We start from the raw sequence: 21,410 nt of genomic DNA on the forward strand, positions 1-21,410 counted from the left end.
CCGTCTCCCAGTGACACTTGTGCACTAAACACAAGCCCCAGAGTTTTGAGCTGGAATCCGGTTCAGCGACAGGATTAGTGGAGGTCTATTATCTCAGATTCACCAGCAATGAAGAGCTGATACAATACTGAAAAAAATATCTGTAGCTGACAATTACTCATGTTTCAAAATCATTATCGTGAAGATTTGACATCATTAAGAAAAATTATACATATTCACGAATCGCGATTATTTAAGTCACAATATAATAGTAAAGACTAAAAAAAATCATAATCGGGACATTTTCTTTTAAATTTAATTCATAGAAAAAAATACGACTTTAGTTCAATTAAAAGAAATGACAGAAATGACAGTTTTAGAAGTCCTTTCTGCTCAATTTCCTCCAAAAAGTAAACCTAAAGTGTTTTCTTTTTTCTTGCTGTTTATTTCTTTAAGTTCATAAAGCAGGTCACATACTGAGAAGTTGTGTATATTCTCACAATAATCATAACTCTAGCATTTAAAATCGTGACATCCCTACACCTGAACCTTGTGAAAAGGCTGTGACTTATTCCCTTCAGGGATTATTAAGAGTTTGAAATAAAATATTCAATGATTTGCTTGCATCATAATCTTTTATTGTCATACAGATACAACATGTGGTTGACATGGTGGCGGTCTTCAGGCCCCAACAATACAAGAGCCCCATTATGGGACAACATTTAAAATAAAACTACTTTTGCACAACTGATCACAAACAAAAAGAAAGAAACAGCATTTTGGTCCCTGGAAATCTGGAAAACTCAAATAAATTCAGAAGAGTTTACATTTAAATCGTAGCTTCATCACATTTACACAGCCACCTGAAGTCTCACGCCCCATTATGGGACAAATTCACATGCTTCATCAAATCTAATCGTACCGGACTGTTCACGTACAAACAAAAAGTGTTTGTTTCTGCATTTTCTTCCATAGTTACATAATCAGGGTCAATTACACATTTTTTCCACTTTTTTCCTTACACATTGGGGCTTTTATTTGCGTCCTTTTCCTGGCGTATACCATAAAGCCACTTGATAACTCGAGCATTTCTCTCAATAACAGAAACACCGTATGGGACACGCGCCGCTTCATTTCCAGCACTCTCCTCCTCCTCCTCGTCTTCCTGCCGTCCTGACCCCGCGCACTCGGAGCCAGGAGCGCTCACGCTGCGGAAACGAGCCAATGACACAATGTCCGAGTTTGAGGCGGCCAAGTCCCGCAAGTCCGCCGGGTCCACACCGCACAAGTTAAAAAAACGCTCCAGCTCCGTGTTGGCTCTGGAGAAGCGGTCGCTCAGGTCCGACTTGGAGCGGGTGAGAGAGCGCCTCTTCCTGCCGCTGGAGGAGGAGAGGCGGGTGATGGCCGGGGAGGGCGGGGGCAACAAGGGGGCTTCGGGAGGAGCATCAGCACGGGGGGAAGTGAGCGAGGCTGTGGCTGGAGTGCTTTCAGGTTTAGGAGGCATAGCGACAACTGGTTTGAGGGGAGAGGGGGCCGAGGGGGTCCTGGGGTGAAAGAGGCGTGTCCCGTGAAACTGAAACTGGGAGTGTAGGAGGATGGGCTGCAGGGGCTGCCTCATGAACTGTGCGGGTCTCACGGGGGGGCGAGCGGAGCCGGCCTGGGGGAGGACATCCACTCTGCGCACCATCCTCACGACTGGAGGGGCAGGCACACTCTCCTCTCGGGTCGGTGCGGTGGATTTGAGTCTCACCTTGGCGGGACTGGACCAATCAGGGCGGGGAGGAGGACGTGGGCGCTCTTTCTTCTGTGGAGAAACAGTCTCTGGAGCCTTTGTGTCCGCTGTACTCAAGTGAGGCCCATCGCTCACGTCACTGATCAGATTACTCAGATGCTCCAGGTCCAGCTGGATGCTCTCTTTTATCTTTGCTGGGATGGGGGTCTTCCGCGTCGGCTGTAGGGCAGAGCGGGGGCTCGGCGAAACTTGGCTCACCCCAGCAGGCCGGACTGGCTGCTGCTTGCACAGTGCTACTTGACTTTTCACATACTTCGCTTTGTCTGCCTCCAGTCTTTCCACTGCACTCTGCCTTGGCTTCCCCGTAGCAGCCAGACCCTGCCGGTACAGCTCAGGGGCCATAGGGGCTTTGGGCCGGAGACGTGGGGGTGTGGATGTGACCGCTGTCCGCACGGGGCGCCTGACGGAGTACGGGAGGGTCTCCACAGGCATCATGTGAGCAGAGAAATGAAGCTTCTACCTGAACTTTGTCACAGTATTCACAGGAGCGAGACTCTGGAGCACGGCCACTTCTTCATCTTCAACTACTGAGTCACTGACATGGAGCCGCTTTGATCTGCCTGTAAAACAAACACTTTCAACATCAGTCAGAACAATAACGGTAACAAAAGCAAATATTTCCTCAAGAGCTTACATTTTTGTGTCACTTGCTCCAAAACACAGACATTCAACTTCACCAAAAGACCAACAATACTTCCCAAGCACTTCCTCCTTTTGTCAAACGGCCAATCACGTGCACTTTCTCACTTCCTACAAGTTCATTGGCTGCTGGCACAGTCACTTTTATACTCGGCAGACAAATGAACAATAAGAGTGACACTTCCTTTTTGGAGGACGCCGAGGGGCCTGTGAACAGAGGCCTGGGAGGGTTTGAGTGGGGATGGGGGTGTATCGAGGCGGTTGTCAACAAACCATTGTCTGCGGCACCTCACCAACAGCTGCTGTGGGAACAATGACCCCTAAACCATATAAGCGAGTTGCCTAGGATAAGATCTTGAAATACAAGTCCTGCTGGGCTAAGTAAACTAATAAAAAAGAAACTGTCAAACTGTTGACTTCAAACCAGCCAAACAAGCCCTCATTGTTGACAGTTTTAAACAAGAAGCTAAGTAAATTCTGTGTTTGTATCCAGAGATGCTGACAAGGCCAATAAAGCCGTCTGTAAATAATCAAGATCATATGTTGGAAATGTCACTGCAAGACTCAACATCTGCCAGTCACATTCTCCACATATTTGCCATTCCAGGTGGAGGTACAGGCCAAACTCTAGCTGATAATGCAACTCAACTCTTATCTGGCACGAGGCCTTTATAACGCACCATAGTTCACGAATAAATACTTTAATCTATGTATAGAAGTGAGCAACTAAGGATATTATTAACCCAACATGCTACATGCAGTTACACAGCAAAAAAGGAATGTCAAGTGTTGGGTCAAACAAACAAAAACAAGGCATTATAGGGAGTGAGTCAAGTGCCAGCACGTTTTAACGCTTGAATAATTATCATAAACGGTAGATAAAGGCACAGGACAGAAAATCGAAAGGTCTAAACTTTTAATCTAACCTACACACGATGTTGTGAATGTAAATACAAGGGGCCTGCACCGCTCTAAGGCCTGTGTGGTCTTGCCCTGACATGTCTAACGCAGCCAACAACCACAACTAGCTACATTCAAGGTGTTTCCCGGTACAAGAAGTTCATGATAAGTTTAATTTGGTGCATAAATAACTCACCTGCATCTGGGAGCGGTTCTTGTTTGTGGAGTCGTCTGGGATGAGAAGGATCGAGTCGTAGTAGCGCCGCGGTGGATGAGAGTGTAACGCGGCCAGCGGGACACTTGAGCCGCACAAGACGAGACAAACCTGTTTGAGAACTCACGTGTGCGCTCCTGGGACCGCCCCTCGCCTCTGATTGGCCCGCTGCCGCTTTGGGACACGGAAGCGGTTACCTTTGCGCACTTTTATGTTCTAATTTTAGTTTCTCTTTCAATTGATTTTATTTGATTCATAACTGAACTTTGACACAAGGTGTTTCCAAACTTTTCAAACTTTCCTGAATTTGAATGTACAAAAACTCAAAAGAAAAATTAAACAAAAACAAAAGGAACACACGTAACCTCTAACATATGTTTTTCTTGTTTTCTACTTTTTATCCTAATCTCATATTTTAACAAGGCTAATTGTATGATTCATTTTTTCACACTTTTACGTTGTTTTATTCCTTTTCACACTTTATTCTGTTATAATAGTTTCTCTTTTCTCTAGTTATTACCTAAAAAGTCTATGTCTAGTATTGTACTGTGATTTGTAAATAATCATAATACATTTTTTAACTTGTTTTCTGTTTATTAAATGTAAATAATTGTGGTTGATTTATTCACAAATACAGAAATAATAGACAATAAAAAACAGTTCAAGGAAAATAACCCCACACCAAATATATAAAAATAATGTTTCTGAATTTGATATTTAACAATAAACTTTGTACAAATCTATTACAAATACAACACAGTATTACATAATAGTAAATCAATTATTCACAACAAAAAGGCCACACCAAATTGCACTAAAACCATACAACAATTGTACTTGAAACTGTATTATTTCACAACACTTTGACCAATGAATGTGCATAAAACCATCAATGATCGTGTCAGTTTGCAGTAGGAGTTTGCATATGTAAATATAGATATGTTAAACAATCCACAATAGTCTGTTTATTGTAATCTGTAACAAACCTTCAGTTCAGACAGTCTTAAACCTGCTGTGTCACAGATAATTCATGCATTGTTTTGTTACTGAGGTGTTTTGAGGCTTTCTGTTTTCTAAGCCTAAAGGCAGCTTTGTATTTAGAGTTTTTAGTTCAACTGATGAATTTTCATCAAAGGTTAAACAAAGCCTTTTGAACAAGAAATTAAAAATATTCAAGTAACGTACATTTGTCCACTTTTTAAAGATTTCATTATTATACTTTTAATAACTATACTAGACATCTTCTGCATCTACTTGTTCATAAAAGGTTAGGAAATAGCACAGTTTTTGTCTTTTGCCCCGACACTATGAGCTCTTCTGCGTCGGAGGCTCCCCCGAAGTCCACTGTCCTTCTGTCCCTCCTTTCCCCCAGGTTTAGGTGCGTTTTGCTGGTTCACTTGGAGTTGCGGGGGCAGGGGGATGGGTTTTCCCAAAAAGAACCCCTCCTCCTCTGAATCTGAGGACGAGGAGCACGTGGAACAGGAGTCCTCGTGTTTGCAGTGTCCCGTCTGAAGACTCAGAGACAAAGAATGAGACGAACCCCGGATGTCTCTGTCTCTCTCTCCTCTGTGCTCCAGTGAGTCCAGCCTGGGGCGTTCGGACCGGAGACGTCTGTGCCGTCTCTCCGACCCAACTAGGATAGAGTTGTCCGAAGACACGCGGGAGTGTCCCAGGCCCCGGCGGCGACTGCGGTGATGGTGCGAGGATCCATCTGTTGGAATGATTACAGATAAGATTAGAAAAAGTGAAAACAGATTGAGGGATTACACCGACATGAAAACAGATTTGTTCGAAAAACCCTTCTTTTGCGTGTTTTAACATTGCTTCTAGTAAAATAGCTTTGTCACAATAAATACAACATTACCTAGCAGATCTAGTTGAGGTGGAATTCCCTTCTTTAAATGTAAACCGCTTCCAAATTCCTGTGCTTGATCGTCCTCCTCCTTGTCATAAGGCTCCTCCTCCTCCTCCTCCTCCTCCTCCTCCTCCTCCTCCTCCTCTTCCTCTTCCACAGAATAACTGCTGCTGATTGGCTCTCTGAAGCTGACCCGGGCTGTCCCGCCGCGGGACAAGGGCGAGGGGGAGTCCGAGGGTCGGTCCTGAGTTAGATTCAGTGTGGGAGACTCTCTGAGGATGAGCTCATGAGACTTTGTGGGCAAAGGAGACGGCAGCTCAGAGTCAGATGGAGCCAGGTCAGGCGAGTCCTGATGGTTTTGGGATGGAAATGCTGAAAAATCAGTCAGCAGTCAGTTCAGTAACCATGGTTTGCGAAGACTATTGCTGTTTTCTATTTTGTCATGTACCTTGATTTGTCTTTTCCACCCAAGCAATGCAGTCTTTAGTGGTGGAAGTCTCGCTTGAATTGACACAAGTTAGTGGATGACCAATGTCTCCATTCATTCTGTCCTCATTTTTAGAGTAGTTAAAGTGAGGACTGTCACAGTGTCCCTGTGGCACATGGTAATGAGTGATGTCATTGGGCCAGGAGGGTCCCCTTCCGTTTGTCAGGTGTATGTGTGGGAGAGGAGAATAAGTGCCTCTCAGGTGAGGAAGACGTGATAAAGGTGCTCCGTTTTGTTCTAAAAAAGTGCAGTGTGGGCCTACAAATGTCACAGAACATGATTAGAAATATAGTCCTTCGTTTGAGAAATGTAATACAAGCAATAAAGTTCACCTCTGTTTTTCATTGTGGTGTAAATGCAGTCTCTTGCTGGTATTATATGGGGGTGGGGGCCCTCTAGTGGCTGAAGTGGTGGACAACAGTGTTGCTGCTGGCCTCTTGCTGACACGTGTCTTCTGTTTGGAGAGCGGCTCTGCAGAGCTGAGTCACAGGAGTCAGAGTTGTTGGGGTCTTCTCCTAAAGAGCAGGCTCTGGAGCAGAAGATCAGCCCGCCCCGGGGCAGAAAGGGCCGTCCCAACAGTGGCAGGAGGCAGCGAGCACAGCAGAAACACGCTTCTACCGCGTGCCAGTGCTGACCCTCAAACGTCATCTGGCCTTGGTCAATACCTGCAGGATATTGTTGAAACAGTCAGTATTTGGACTACAGTTATTTATGTTGTATCGATTTATGAAGTACCTATGTTTTCCCCACAGGTGTCACAGTACTCTGCATACATAGACTCGTAGCAGGAGCAGCAGTATGGCCGACTCTCTCTCATGATGTAACGCTGCCCTCCAAGTGCAGCCTCACACTCAAAACAACAGAAGTGTTTCATGTGCCAGTACCGGCCCTCTGCCTCTGTGCACTCATCTGCCAGAATAATCTGCAATCAAAAAGCCACAGGGAAAGAGATAGCATTAATGTTAGTATTTTGTTTGTAAAGATCAGCTCCAGATGGAAGACTGACATGTAAAAGCAGCTCTGAGATCCTCGAGACAGTTCAGGGTGAACAGAAATGGAAATGGGGAAGAAAATACTGATTTGAAATGTGACAGTTCTCCTTTGTAGGTCAGTTGTACCAAATCCATTTCTGAACTAAGTCAACTAATCTCGAGTCACACAACTAACCCTAAGTCCATTCATACAATGATTGGGGCAAACATTAAAATCCACAACACATAATCCAATACCATTGTGTGCCAAGAGATTATTATTGGCTCGAGCAAGTCACACATGGGGACATGGACGCGATCGGCTCGACCCAAACTCCAATAAAATGGAGGTTGCGAGAACGCCCGTCCCAACAGTGCCGACTAGTTCAAAAAAGAATAAACATGAAATGCTTAATCTTTGGCCTAGGCACATGAGACTTGGGACAGTGATAGAGCTACCTTTGACCTCTGACCTTTGACGAGTAAAACACACCTGGCAGCATCGCTCTATGATAAACAGGAGGTCAGCCATGTTGAATCAAAGTGGCAATGTTGATATTCTTTACGGTCTCTGCGTAACACGCCCTCAAAAAAGGCTTAATTTCCTGTTTTTTCAAGGACAAGTCACGCCTATTGCAATTGATCTACGGAGCTCATATTTCACTCACTAATTCATTTTAAGGGTCTGATTGGAAATAATTAATACCCATGTAACAAATTTACTCTATAGCGCCCCCTACCCATTGTGTGAAAAACTCAACATTGTCTGATTTGTTTGAAACTCATGGATTAACTGCAATTACTGTCGTGATCACATGCAATGGTAATTCTTTATTTTGTTTATAAGAATTCTTCTATTGAGAGTGTTTTTCAAACTTCCTATAAGTTATCTGTTCTTTTCCTCTGTATCTACCTGCGTTGCAACAATGAAATTTCCCCATGTGTGGACAATAAAGGATTATCTTATTTTATTATATTCTCCTCAAGACGCCATGAAATTCGTGCATTATATTGATATTGTGTATTTTCACAATTGGCCAGCAGAGGCGCAATGAATGCCTTCACTTCCTCTTCCTCTTTTATTTTGATGGGACATTTCCTCTTGTGCCGCGGGCTTAGCATTAGAGTTAACGTTAGCATTAGCATTAGCAGCGGGTCTCTGTTGCTAGGTGAAGGAGGTACAGGGAGGAGGGGGTGCAGCCAGGTCACCGAGGCTCTCTCGCTCCCTTTTTCCCTGCTCAGGTCAGTGCAGAAGGTGCCTGGATCGCCTGTGGCACTTACAAAATAAAGGCCTATGTTTTACAGATACAGAAGGAGTTTTATTTTATTGTTATTGTTGTTGTTTTATGGCAGTTGGCATCCAAGTGTTGCATTACCGCCAGACTTTATTCTTCAGACTTTGTTGTGACATAGTCTGACAGTGACAGATGATTGTCTAAAGAATAAAGTCTAAAGAATAAAGTCTAAAGAATAAAGTCTAAAGAATAAAGTCTAAAGAATAAAGCCTAAAGAATAAAGTCTAAAGAATAAAGCCTAAAGAATAAAGTCAGTAGTAAAAAAGGCAAAAAGGAAATTACCCAATGGCCACCATCTTCCTTTGAAAATGAGTCTGAAATTCTGTTCACGTAGAACTTTAACAAACTCCTCCTGGCCTCAAATTGGAGGAGTCCTCTGGACAAGTGGGGCAGTCACACGGAAAGGCGGTCGCGCGGGTGGCGAGAGCCATGGGGATATTAGCCATATTATTATTATTATTTTTTTTTTTTTTTAACTAATGATTGAAACATGTTATTTATTAATATTAACAAAAAAGACAAGTTAGAACCATCACCAATAAATATCAAGGACAAGACAAGATCTATCAATAAAACAAACTTCCACAAAAAGTGACATATCCTTGCCAGATATTTAATGTCTCAACGAAAGAATATGATTTGAGTATAATATTTTGTTTTTGGGTCATTATTGTAATGAGGCATGAGATCTAAATGACACAGTTGCATTACCTCATCACAGGCCTGGCAACGAGGTTTGAGCCTCTCCGCATGGTGCCGGCCGCAGTAGATCTGTCCGTCCTGATGGAAGTATATCAGGTCCACCAGCAGCTCATTACAGGAGGCACATTGGAAACACTGGGGGTGCCAACAGCAGCCAGTTCCAGCGCGACTGGCAAAAACAGCAATATCTCCTCCACTGATCTGTCTGCCACACTGAAAACAGACAGGGCGTGGTGCAGACGGAAAAAGTGAAACAGTGCATTTTGTAACACGTGTCTGCAGCTCCATAACTGTTAAACTGATGCCCCAAAGCAGTGCCTGCACATACATGCACCACGCTCCCCTTGTTCCTGTGTAGATTTAATAATAAAATACCTGTATAAACATATAGGTATGTCAGTAATATAATGCATCCCCCAAAAATATAGCCAAAAGTACCTGATGGCAGATGGCGCCCGTCATTGTCACAGGGAACAGTCGGACCGCCCCTCGGCCCAGATTGTCCCGTTTCCTCTGCTGACTGAACGCACGCAGCTCCTTCTTCTCCACCTCGGCCAGAGAGTTACAGTACTGAGGCTGCAGCACAAACACACGTCCATGTAGTTTAGAAATACTTTCAAGCGCTGATAAAGAAACACACATAGAGTCTGTGATGCACTGAACAGTAGAGTTACCTCGCTGTCGTGAGCGGGCAGTTGATGCAGCAGCTGCTTGATTCTGTTCCTTTCTCCTAGACTGTTCACATAAGGCACTCTGTCCTCGGGCAGGCAGCTGAAGTACTGGTACACCTGAGCGAGGACACAAGCCTGGTCACTTCAAGTCCAATTGAGACACTAATAAAATACTGTAAATGGTCTAAATAAGAGAGCTCTGGCTGTGCCGTGCGGCGCTGGTACCTGTTCAGGCTTGAGCCCCGGTGGGACCCAGGAGTACTCCTCGGAGGCACAGCCCGAGTCGTCGTCGGAGATGGAGTGTCTCTGAAAGTCTGACACCAGTTTGGTCATCATCTTCTCCAGCTGCCCCGGGACGGCCCGCACTGCATGCTCCTCTCGCACACACTTGCAGTGCACACAAATCTTTCTGTGGAGACAGGAAACACCTGTGGGTTCTCCTTGTGCTTCAGGTGATCAGGTGCAGAGCCAACATTTACATTTGAACCTTGGACAAAACTTAAATATTTGTGCTGCTAATATTAACAGTGAGACATGAAGTGCACTTTTGAGTGATTAGTCTTCTGAAACCACAAATCCACAGCTCAGGGCCAGGCCATTGTACTGTATACATTGAATGCTTTTAAGAAATTCCCTGCTGCAAAATATAATTTTACTAAATAAACCATTAGCTAACAATGTAAACAAATGATCTGCAGAAGGGTTTAGCCAGTTATAAAATATATGATAAACTATCAATATGAGTATACTGAAAAGATCTCAATAGAAACAGGCAACAAAGATTAGTTTAGGCCAGATTTGCATAAAGACTGGCACATTACAACACAGGGAAAGAGGTCAATGACATAATCTGGTTGCCAATCCCAGGCCAGTTTTGAGGGGAAGATGTGGATGTGTGGAATAATCCTCCTTGTCCCAATCCAATCTGTTCTGTCTGAGTCTGTGGCAGGTCTGTGAGGGTCTGTGTTGGTCTCTGTGGGTCTGTGTGAGTCTGTGTGAGTCTGTGTGAGTCTGTGTGAGTCTGTGTGAGTCTGTGTGAGTCTGTGTGAGTCTGTGTGAGTCTGTGTGAGTCTGTGTGAGTCTGTGTGAGTCTGTGTGGGTGTCGGTGAGGGTCGGTGAGGGTCGGTGAGGGTCGGTGAGGGTCGGTGAGGGTCGGTGAGGGTCGGTGAGAGTTTGTGTGGGTCTGTGTGGGTCTGTGTGGGTCTGTGTGGGTCTGTGTGGGTCTGTGTGAGTCTGTGTGAGTCTGTGTGGGTCTGTGTGGGTCTGTGTGGGTCTGTGTGGGTCTGTGTGAGTCTGTGAGGGTCTGTGTGGGTCTGGAGAGGGATCTGTCCCAGTGCAGAGGGGAATATGCGCCAGGAGGAGCATCCAACAAAACTCCTCTAAACCTCAAGTTGTGCCTGTGTAAATGTCTCTGTTGTTATTACATAATAAGCTGCCAGCTGGTACCAGTCGCTCAAGTTCATAGGGCTCAAAGCCGCTTTATTTCAGCACACAACACGATTCACAAAAAACAAAAAACACCACTACCACTGCAAATTCTTCTCCATCCTTTCTAAATCTGACTTTTTATCAGTTTATTTTAAAAGTCTCAGCAGAACGAGCAGAACGAGTCAGAATGATTCCTACAACAGCAGACACAAAACAAACTACACAAATAGTCCAGGTCAATATTTGTTCAAAGCGAGGTAACAAGAATATAAAATACACTGTTTACAGAGGTATAGGGAAAAAAATGAATTTAAATGAAATAGAGAATTACACTGGGCAATATGACAAAAAAAAGGTCAACATTTGTTTCCTCTTTATCAATCACTATCATAGAGTTGTTTTGGTATTTTTCTTATAATCTTATTATCTTATTATTATTAAAAGGGAGTGTCTGCAGTGCCGCGGCGCGCTGCCGAAAAAGCCATGTTATTTTTGTACCGGCCGCGCGCCGCGGCTCCTGAAACTGCGCCGCTATTTGACCGCGGTTCGGCGCCATTTTAGACCGCGCCGGGTTAGGGTTAGGGTAAAGGTTAAGGTTAGCCATGAGGCTATAACGGGCTATAAGGGAAATGCCGCGGTCGCTGAAACTGAGCGGCAATTTGACCGCGCCGCGGCTCTCCAGCCACGGCCTTATTAAAAAGGGATTTCATGATAAACATAAAAACTGTAAATGTTTTTTCTCCAAAGAATCTGCTCCAAATCCAAGCTGATCGGTAACAATTATAAATAAATTGACAATTATGAATTAATCTCATAAAAATTATATTAATTGCACAGCTGTATCTAACATTATGACCCTTTTTCTTGATTTATAGAACAGCAAATGTGATAAAATTGCTGTAGTTATTGGACACTTTGCGCTTAATCTTTTGAAATGACAATATGAAAACTAAATAATAAATAATGATTTTCTAAAAGTCACAAATAATCACATGTTAAGTATAAAAATGCTATGATGCTTCCTGGCGCTGACAATTTACTGAGTGTCTACTCCACTCTTGCCTCTCACATTTTACACATGCAACAGTCTTGTCTTATATAACATCTATGGGCTGGAAAATGGTGACATTAATTCATTAGGACATGAAATAGTTTAATTAATGAATAGGTTTAAATTCGTCTTCTTGTGGAGGAGGGACAGTGACATATGGGAAAGAGTAGGAGGACAGGGCGAACTCTCCACTCGCCGCCTGATAAAAGCATTTCTCACACATGAAGTCACCAGTGGGAGTTTGCCAACCACCTGCAACCGAAAGGCCAATGACAGAAGCTAAAGAGCCAATTAGACGAAATAAAGGCTGCGCACCCGAGAATCCAGGAAGCTTTTGAAAATTCCCAGTTCATAGACTTTTGTACGAGTGAACTTGTGAACTGAGGAGAAAATGAAGATCAAATGTACAATGAACACGCAGGCAGTTCTACAGATGCAATAAAAGAGGAAAACACACAACACAAATATGCAAAAGTGCAGTCAGATTCAGTCGTTTCTCAGTGTCAATGAGCAGTGAGCGTTTTTAATTGAGAGGTCAACAAAATTGACCTAACAAACTAAAAGTCTGTATTGAATATTGAAAACAATCACAAAGAGTAAAATATATATATTTTTTGCCATATCGTCTGATCTAAATCGCCTTTGTAAAAAAGAAGCCTATTCATGGTCGCATTTAACAGTAATGAGCAAGGAATTGTATTTCACCTGGGTTTATTGTTGAAAACTAAACTTTTCGATTAAACGGATGTACAGGAATGTGTGCAGGGATAGGGGGTAAGTGAAAACAGACATTTTTGGAGACTCAAGCCTCAATACAAGATAATTAAAACATGCTGAATCAATGAAATGAAGACTTATTTAACTGATTGCGTGCGAACACATTTGCGAAAACATTTGCATAATATTTTGCCTTTAAAACGTCACCACCCACTGCTACACTCAAAGTAGGAAATATCCATCGCTCAAATACAACAAAAGCTTCAGGCAAACACTTTTAGACAGGGATTTAATGGATTTCAAATACGTCAATCGACAAAAATACTCATTGTGCAATTGAGCTACTGTGACAAAGCAATTCATTATGTGGGTATTACAATTTCTATACATGTAAACTTACCATAATCGCACGACTTAGTGGCGAGATTACATTCAACAAGTAACAAAAGGAGACATGTGCCGGTTTCCTCAGACATGAAGCGGCACGCACACAATGATTCTAAGTGCAGATAACAACCATTTAGTTTCGTGATGTAACGCTCCGAACCTGACAACAACGGCAGAGGCGACGACGTAAACAAAAGTGCGGTCGAGCTAAGACAATTAGACTGTTCAAAAATGTATCATGTTTATAGATGCTGCAGTGTAAGATTAACAGTAAGTAAAGAATCAATATCTGATTCGACTGTAATACATATGTAAATAAATGGGCAAAATTGACAAAAAATAGTATGTAAAATATGTTTTCTGATAACAGTATTCAGACTATATTATGTCTTTAAATGTATTAGATGAGGTTTAATTATCAGACAAATGTGAAATGACTGTAGAATTAACCACAAAAGAGCATAATGTGAAGTTGACAACGTGTTTTTTCTATTCTATTCTATTTCTATTCTAGTCTGAATATTTTCAGACATTTTTGCAGTATTTCTTATAACTAACTGCACACTCAATATATAAAACAACACTCACAACATGAATACGTCAATAACCTGCCCAGCTCCATTATTAATCACACAGAAGTTATTTGTGTGTGACAATCAATGTTTGTCAAGGCTGTACAAAAAAAATCTAAATCTGCTTCGAGACATTGACAGCTGACGGTCAGTAAAAGCGAATGATTGAAGACTTAGTTTAAGCGTTGGAGGAATAAATGTGATTAAAAGGCTGTTGTTTATGTTCAGGTGTTCAATATTGAAAGCAGTTTTTTCTTTTTATAAGACAAATATGAAGAAAAAAAAATCTTAATGGACCAGCATCTTTACTAATCATTAATCATTTTGTCACACGGCCCAGTCCTGATGTTTGCTTTCATGTAACTGTAAGAAGAAACGTTGGTACAGTAACATCACAGTCAACTTCAAGTGCAAATCAGATATTTCCGTTGTGAAAAATCGTCGAAAAGTACTGGACTGACATTTGGACTTAATTTGAAAATTGACACATTTGAAAGACAATATGTGACTTAATTTTTCTTCTTTTGCTGCCTTTTTTTTGTATCTCTCCCCTGCTTCCTTTTCTCTCTGGATGTTTTTGTATTTTACAATGTTGATTGCAGCAAAATACATTTGGATTTTGAAAAACTTTATAGACTTTCAAAAATGGCATTTATCTGTGGTTGCAAATCTTCAAGTATACATATCAGACAATCACCCAATAAAACGGTTTCAAACATCAATTCGACATGAAAGTTAAATACCTGTGGTGATCGTGCCAAAAGTTCCTCAAAATCCTCTCACTGTCCAAACCCTGTAAACGATGTCCGTCTCGTTCCTCGTGGTCAGTATTAACGCTCTTGCCTCTTATAGCTCCCTCCTCCTCGTCTCCATCAGGGGCTCACACAGAAGGGGCGCCAACTCCGACGCACTCACACTGTCACGAATGACTGCACGAGTGCTGTCACTATGTCAAAATCTACTGTGACGAAAATAATGACAATGACGATGGATTATAGCAAGAGAAAACGGCAAAATCCATTGTTCAGAGTTTCACTGTCAAAAGGTTTGTCTTTTTGTCCAATTTAAATGACTCACTTCAACAATACTATACTTTATTTTTACTGCCAGGTTTGTTTCTCTGTCCAAGTTAAGTTTATTTCTACACATTATTTATGCATGACTTTATTCTTTCATATTTTGATGCTATTATTACTATTATTATTAAAGCACATTCCTTGTTAGTGGCTTTTGTTCTCTGATAATGGCAATAAAGCTATTGTGAATCAGATTCTAAGATAAGATAAGATTAGAGCATCTTTATTTGTCCCACAATGGGGGAAATTTTAGTGTTGCAACGCACAGTTCAAGAACAGAGGAAGAAAAGAGAGATGCAAAAAAAAAGACAAATAACTTTAACAATAGACTTAAATCTGACACACTGTCCAGGTGAAGCAAAAACACAGACAACAATAGCAGTTTTCTATAAATAATGTGTGATAAAAGTGTGATTTTCTGTCCTTTAAAACAACAATCGGTCAATTCTAACCGTGTACGATGCACATTTAGGAGCATAAAGTTGAACGACGACAGAAAAATGACTTAACTAAACTACTAAACTAACGTGTTTCAGAGGTTTGAAACACAGAATTAGCAGAATATGAATTACAATAAAAAACAAACTATAAGTAAGTGCTGCCTTTTCTAATCGCTGCGTTTCTGAATCAGATATAGTTGCAACTAAATTTCAAAACGAACTCCTCATTTAGCACAAGGTTGAGCTGAATTGTAGCACAGAACTAGCCCGATACAGCCCCATCTGCTTCTATTCAGGCCCAGAACAGAGCCTCTGACTGGTCCACAGCAGATGGGATGATGGTTGCTTTGATGCAGACATTAATCATAGAAACAAGTGGTGCTGATTTGGAGCGTATGAGCCACAAAGTGTTCGTCATGTCGTGTGATCATCATCGGGAGTAAGCAGCGTGACCACTAATATCTCTGTTACATATTCATCACACGTTAGCTCTGTGTAACATGAGACGACTTGTACGAAGATGGAGAAGAGAATTGTTCAGAGTGAAAACATGACATAAGACAATGACTAATGGATCGGTTTTGATTATCATAGAAACAACACCTTGGTTTGTAGATTGGAGGAGGGATTACAAGATCTCACTATAGGTGTCACAATATTGAGTTCTAATGTTGCATTTAAAGACACATAGCAATCTAACAATTAGGACTTGGAGACACCGTGATCATTTTTTGGAGTGTCCCGATAACAATGTTTTGAGATTATTTTATTTCAATCCAACAGAAATGAATCAGAAATGAAATGTCTTTAAAACGTATTGATTCAGGTTTAATAATTAGACAAATGTGAAATGTCCGTCTATCCAGGACCAAACCAGGACCAAACCAGGACCAAACCAAGACCAATCCAGGACCAAACCAGGACCAAACCAAGACCAATCCAGGACCAAACCAGGACCAAACCAGGACCAATCCAAGACCAAACCAGGACCAATCCAAGACCAAACCAGGACCAAACCAGGACCAAACCAGGACAACAGTATCCGCATCCTAAGGACACTTGCCTATAACATATGGCTGTTGTATAAAGTCAGTACATTAAGTCTGGGATTATCCGACTGCTGTGATAATAATCAATAACCCCAGAGGGGTGTGGCCTTAGATCCCGGCCTAAAAGCAGATGGGCACGTTCCCGTATCACTAATGAGCCACTGACTAATAGATGCAAGCGCTACTTTAAACTCCAGCCTGGGACCCCAGGGTCAAAACTAACTGGATTCAGTCTCTGCTGGCAGCGGAAGCCCCATCTGCCCCGCACCTCGCTTTAGTGTCTGTGAAGAAGAAGACTGAAACAAAGATGGATAACTTCCCCTTTGGGGCACTGGGCCGTGTAGAAAGTGTTAGCCTAAATTAGTTATTGAAGAAGATACAATTTTGACTAAAGACTCGAGGGTTTTCAAAAATGCCAGCTCATAAATCACCCTCACTCTACTCATTCTAAAAAGCAATACATTCTGACATGTTTCCAGGTCTTGAAACTAAAATAACTGATTCCAACAGTTCAATATAGTAATTTTGGGACTTTCCTGGAAAACTAAGGTTAAATTATGACACCAAAAAAACATCTGCGGTCACAGAAACGCCCCTGCCACGCCCTTAAGCTATATCTCTGCGTAAATATGACACAGAATAAAGCTACACTGTAAACAAATGAGTGTCTGAACCTGCACTCTGGTGTGGCCCTGGAGCACGGCACATATGTTTTAAATTACACCTAACTTCCAGCTTTTGTCTTGACCTGAATAGAGGGAGCACAATGAACAAGCTCAAAGATACTATTACACTTGTCTGGTGCGCATCGTGGCCTGTTTTATTCTCTATCTTTCTTGGATGAAGCCTCCAAGGACCCATCTGGAAATGCGCTCGCTTTACTGTTAAAAGCTCAACTATCCTCAAGTCATTATATAGAAATAAACTGTACAACCGTTACGGGCTCAATGTATTTTTGGAAATTTCTCTGGAAAAATTATGAAAATAGCACAGTGGAAACAGAGGGAGTGGTCAAAATAGGTTGAATCGCAGCAGTAAAGCTTAACCTTATTAGTGTGACTGACAGGATAAGACCCTCCGAGAGACCTTGCCAGCTGCAAATATACAATCAAGCAGAGTTATTTAAGACTAAAGAAGAGCTGGTTTGCTTCCTTATATGAACAATGTGAACTAAAACTGGGGCTGTACCTGATTTTTTCATGCGATAAAGTAAAATCTGTTTTGCCCCAGAACCGAGCTAATGTAAAAGTAGTTTATTTATGTGAAAATGAGACCAATTTGCGCTGTCTGCATCTAATTACCGTACTAATTCAAATTTTCCGGACTATACGTTTTTTCAAAGTTTTGCCCGGGGTGCGACCTATACTTATATTTATACTTATATACTTAAACGTATACTCCGGAGCGACTTATATGTGATATTATTTGTTATTTTCACACTTGCAACCGCATTTCATACTCCTGTGCAACTTAAATATGTTTTTTCTTCTCTATTATGCATTTTTCGGCTGGTGTGACTTAATACTCCGGTGCGACTTATAGTCCGGAAAATACGGTATAGCTCGTTTTATCTCATTAGATCAGACATTATCACCAACTCTTTTCTCCCGTGCGCACGCTCACGTCTGACACAACCAGGACAGAATCGCACCTAAACTGATTCATCTTATTGTGAAAACAGGCAGCGTGGACGAGTTCCATGTCATAACGGAGCGCTTCACGTCTCAAACTCTCTACCGCTTTTTATTTGATGAAAATGTAGCTAATGTTTTTGAGATACGAGACTGAAAATAGTAAGTGAAAAGTCTCCACATCTCACGAGTGCCCTACCATCATAAACACAAGATAAAACATTAGTTCAAACCTCCTGATGAAGGCTTGACGTCTAGTGTTTGTGAGGCTCTGCAGCACAAACTGAAGGTGTGAGAAGACAGGGAACCAGCTGCAGATAAGACTGTTGAAATACACTTTTATATAGCCTATATGCTTATATAATTGAGATTGGGCCTTGTACACCTCTAAAATGCACTGGAATACTGAATACTGTATTGAAACAGCATAGGGGACCTCAGACCCCTTGGCACACCATTGTCCTCCATTTTGATGACACAAACACAAATGGTCACCCTAGGTCACAGAACAATACATATGGACCACGGCAAGGAATTATAAATGCACTAGTTCTGTTTTTAAGACAGTAAAAAGAAGTTAGAGCACTTTTAACTCAGCAGGGTCTCTCGTTACGATAAAAAGAAAAAAAAATCATAAAGAACTGTGATTGTACAAGTGTCATGATTATTGATTATTAATATGTATGTAAAAAATCCTTCATTTTGTCTCATATTATAAGGTAGCGTCTTTGAAAGAACAATTCAATGGGCCACAGTTTCATCTCATGTATATACAATTGATAAAATTATTAAAATATTGTTCGTGTTTGTTGTTACTTTGTAAGGCTCTTTGGCCCTTGGTTAGAAAAACAACATACAAAATACAAGACGGGCAAATTGAAAGCCTACCTAATAATGTCAACGCAAAGTTATTATTCATATTGTCAGTTTGAATACTTCTCCAGTCCATAAACTGCACTCTGGCCCCTAAAGCCTCTGCAGCTCATCTGTCGTGAACATAAGCAGAGCCATGTCAGGGTCATGTTTGCAGTCCGTAATGTAAATCTGCACTAAACACGACAGTATAATCTGATTGACAGAGCGGGTCAAATGCTTAACCCCATATGCATGGCAAATACGGTAGTGAGCAATTATTTTTACAATCAGGCAATGGGTAAATTACGGCAAGTGTGCTGGAGGTGCTGCCCTGTGGTCGAGTGGTCAAGCGGCAGCACATATGCCAGGCTCTGTGCAGCGTCCTGAGTTTGAATCCCGGTTTGCTGCCTGTCCTTCCCTCTCCTCCCTATTTCACGCTTGAACTGGCCCGTCTAATAATAATCAAAATCACAAATAGCATGCTCTACTTATAATCTGTGCTTTATTGTGGATTAAAACGTATTTATTGCGACCCTGTGTGTTCAAAATTCAGGAAACAATTCATACTTATGAGTTAGTTTTCAGTCGTGATCAGAGTAGACGTTGCAGCCCTAGCATCTAAATAAATCACAAAAATATATCCTGGGAAATTGCTGTTTAATTAAAGGTCATCTTCAAAACAAGGTATAAGGTGATATGATATTTCTGCACATTTAGTTTTTTGCCCCCTGCAGTTCGACATTTACAGACACGTTAGAGCATATTTCAGACAGATTGCCAAAACATGATCTGATCTGTTATTGAGGGAGTAAAAAATGTCAAGATATGACTTTTTTTTCAAGATAATCACTCATAAGACTCACAGCTGCAGCGTGCACCAGCGGCAGAGTCAACAAACAGCTCGGGCCAAACATTTCCTGTGTGACCGCAGCAGAGGTCAGTGCTTACCTCCAGCCGTGAACGCTGAACCCGGGGCACTGATCTCCGCAGCGCATACAGGGCTGCCCTTTGTCCGGGTCCTCCTCCTCCTGCACCAAACAAAGCACAAACTCTCCATCAGAAACAGAACAAAATACACCTTTAGCACAGGTTCACGTACAATATCTGACAGACAAGTGCAGAGCGACATTGCATTGAGCGGGAAAACCTAGGATAATGGACAATCCTTTTGGCTTGCCGTCGGCGTATAACTGAGATTTACGTTGGATTAGTATGAAACCGTTTATGAAAATCCCTGCATTAAGATAACACTGCGTAATAATTGTAGTGTCAAGCTGCTGTCATTGTTTGGAATCGCTCGTGACGTTAAGGGTGAACCCGGCTTAAGAAGACCCAAAACATAATACAAATATAAATGAATCGCAGACAGTGAAAGCCAGAGGAGTGACTTGAACTGTCACGATCTCATAATTTAGTGTTTATTTAGCGATTATTGTGAGAAAAAACGTCACGATTTAACGGTTATTCACGATTGCTCAGAACATTACCAAACAGCATTGACAGCTTTTATTTTCTTTCTTTCAGATTGAGTTCTACTCCTCAACTCTGTGACCAACTTTGTAATATTTAACTTCAGGAATGACAAGAGAAAGTTAATGTGACAAAAACAGAAAAGTACTTTACATTTAGGTCAATTTTTAGACTACAGAATGCTCCTAAAAATATCGCAATTATTATTTGGTTCTTACGATTATATTGTGAACTTAATAATCACAATCATCAATTAACCTAATGATCTTTACATTTCTATGAGTCAGGGCTTGACTTGGACTTGAATGCCAGTGTTTTTTAGAGCACAAGTTATTTTCCGAGCGCGATGAGAAGTTCACATTCTCCACTAGTTCTGTTGAAGTTTTAAGTCCGCGATAGACTGTGATGAGGTGGCGAAGATCGTTCTTGAGGTCTTTATTTGGCAAGTTCAGAGAAACAAAACAGTACGGCTTGTTGTATTGTACGCCCTCCCAACGTTTAACTGTGGTTTAAATGCTGTATTTGGGTCTGATGTAATGGCATGATGTCAGCTTTGAGATGATTTGTTTACAGATGATGAGGAAGTACTCAGTAACAGAGTATTGTGTCCACTATGTTAAACATGATAGAGACATATACAAAGTGCATGGAAATATCTTGGCCAAAGTTCACACCAGTGACTCGGGACTGGACTGGACTTGGACTAACCCTGTAACTTGAGTTGGGTTTTGAAGAAACTCTTCTCTTTACAGTTGATTGTTAGAAAAACTTCAGAGTTTAATTTTACAGGAGCAGACTAGAACATGTCCAGCCCAACACAAATTCATATGCATTAAATTCAAAGCGGAGGGCTTGGACTTGGCTTGGACTTGGCTTGGACTTGGCTTGGACTTGGCTTGGACTTGGCTTGGACTTGCCTTGGACTTGCCTTGGACTTGCCTTGGACTTGCCTTGGACTTGCCTTGGACTTGCCTTGGACTTGCCTTGGACTTGCCTTGGACTTGCCTTGGACTTGCCTTGGACTTGCCTTGGACTTGCCTTGGACTTGCCTTGGACTTGCCTTGGACTTGCCTTGGACTTGCCTTGGACTTGCCTTGGACTTGCCTTGGACTTGCCTTGGACTTGCCTTGGACTTGCCTTGGACTTGCCTTGGACTTGCCTTGGACTTGCCTTGGACTTGCCTTGGACTTGCCTTGGACTTGCCTTGGACTTGCCTTGGACTTGCCTTG

The 21,410-nt window shown here is 41.9% G+C and overlaps 2 protein-coding genes across 3 annotated transcripts in view; both read right to left on the reverse strand.

Annotated features, from left to right (window-relative positions):
- Positions 1-595: 595 nt before the first annotated feature.
- On the reverse strand, positions 596-3,588 carry fam110a (family with sequence similarity 110 member A). The gene is made up of 2 exons (XM_072449007.1): positions 3,507-3,588; positions 596-2,331 (listed from the first exon to the last, which is right to left on the reverse strand). The coding sequence occupies exon 2, from the start codon at positions 2,204-2,206 to the stop codon at positions 998-1,000; it is 1,209 nt and encodes a 402-aa protein (XP_072305108.1). The 5' UTR covers positions 2,207-2,331; positions 3,507-3,588; the 3' UTR covers positions 596-997.
- A 516-nt stretch (positions 3,589-4,104) lies between these two features.
- prickle3 (prickle homolog 3) overlaps positions 4,105-21,410 on the reverse strand; it is a 31,052-nt gene continuing 13,746 nt past the window's right edge. The window contains exons 2-11 of one of the 2 annotated variants that reach the window (XM_072449008.1): positions 19,660-19,739; positions 9,731-9,914; positions 9,509-9,622; positions 9,273-9,410; positions 8,844-9,047; positions 6,602-6,788; positions 6,199-6,531; positions 5,828-6,124; positions 5,389-5,751; positions 4,105-5,235 (exon numbers count right to left, since the gene is read on the reverse strand). In XM_072449008.1, the coding sequence (XP_072305109.1) occupies positions 4,793-5,235; positions 5,389-5,751; positions 5,828-6,124; positions 6,199-6,531; positions 6,602-6,788; positions 8,844-9,047; positions 9,273-9,410; positions 9,509-9,622; positions 9,731-9,914; positions 19,660-19,739 (2,343 nt within the window). In that variant the 3' untranslated portion in view covers positions 4,105-4,792. Of the gene's footprint in view, positions 5,236-5,388; positions 5,752-5,827; positions 6,125-6,198; positions 6,532-6,601; positions 6,789-8,843; positions 9,048-9,272; positions 9,411-9,508; positions 9,623-9,730; positions 9,915-14,403; positions 14,467-19,659; positions 19,740-21,410 lie in introns of those variants that run through there. The other variant, XM_072449009.1, reaches the window with a different exon arrangement.

This window comes from Eucyclogobius newberryi, unplaced genomic scaffold, assembly GCF_026437365.1.
Source record: "Eucyclogobius newberryi isolate DKJ021-1_F unplaced genomic scaffold, fEucNew1.0.hap1 SCAF_17, whole genome shotgun sequence".
NCBI lineage: Eukaryota > Metazoa > Chordata > Actinopteri > Gobiiformes > Gobiidae > Eucyclogobius > Eucyclogobius newberryi.

Bases quoted from the DNA above. Each gene is read 5' to 3' on its own strand.
- fam110a (XM_072449007.1), bottom strand. From the start codon at position 2,206: ATGATGCCTGTGGAGACCCTCCCGTACTCCGTCAGGCGCCCCGTGCGG.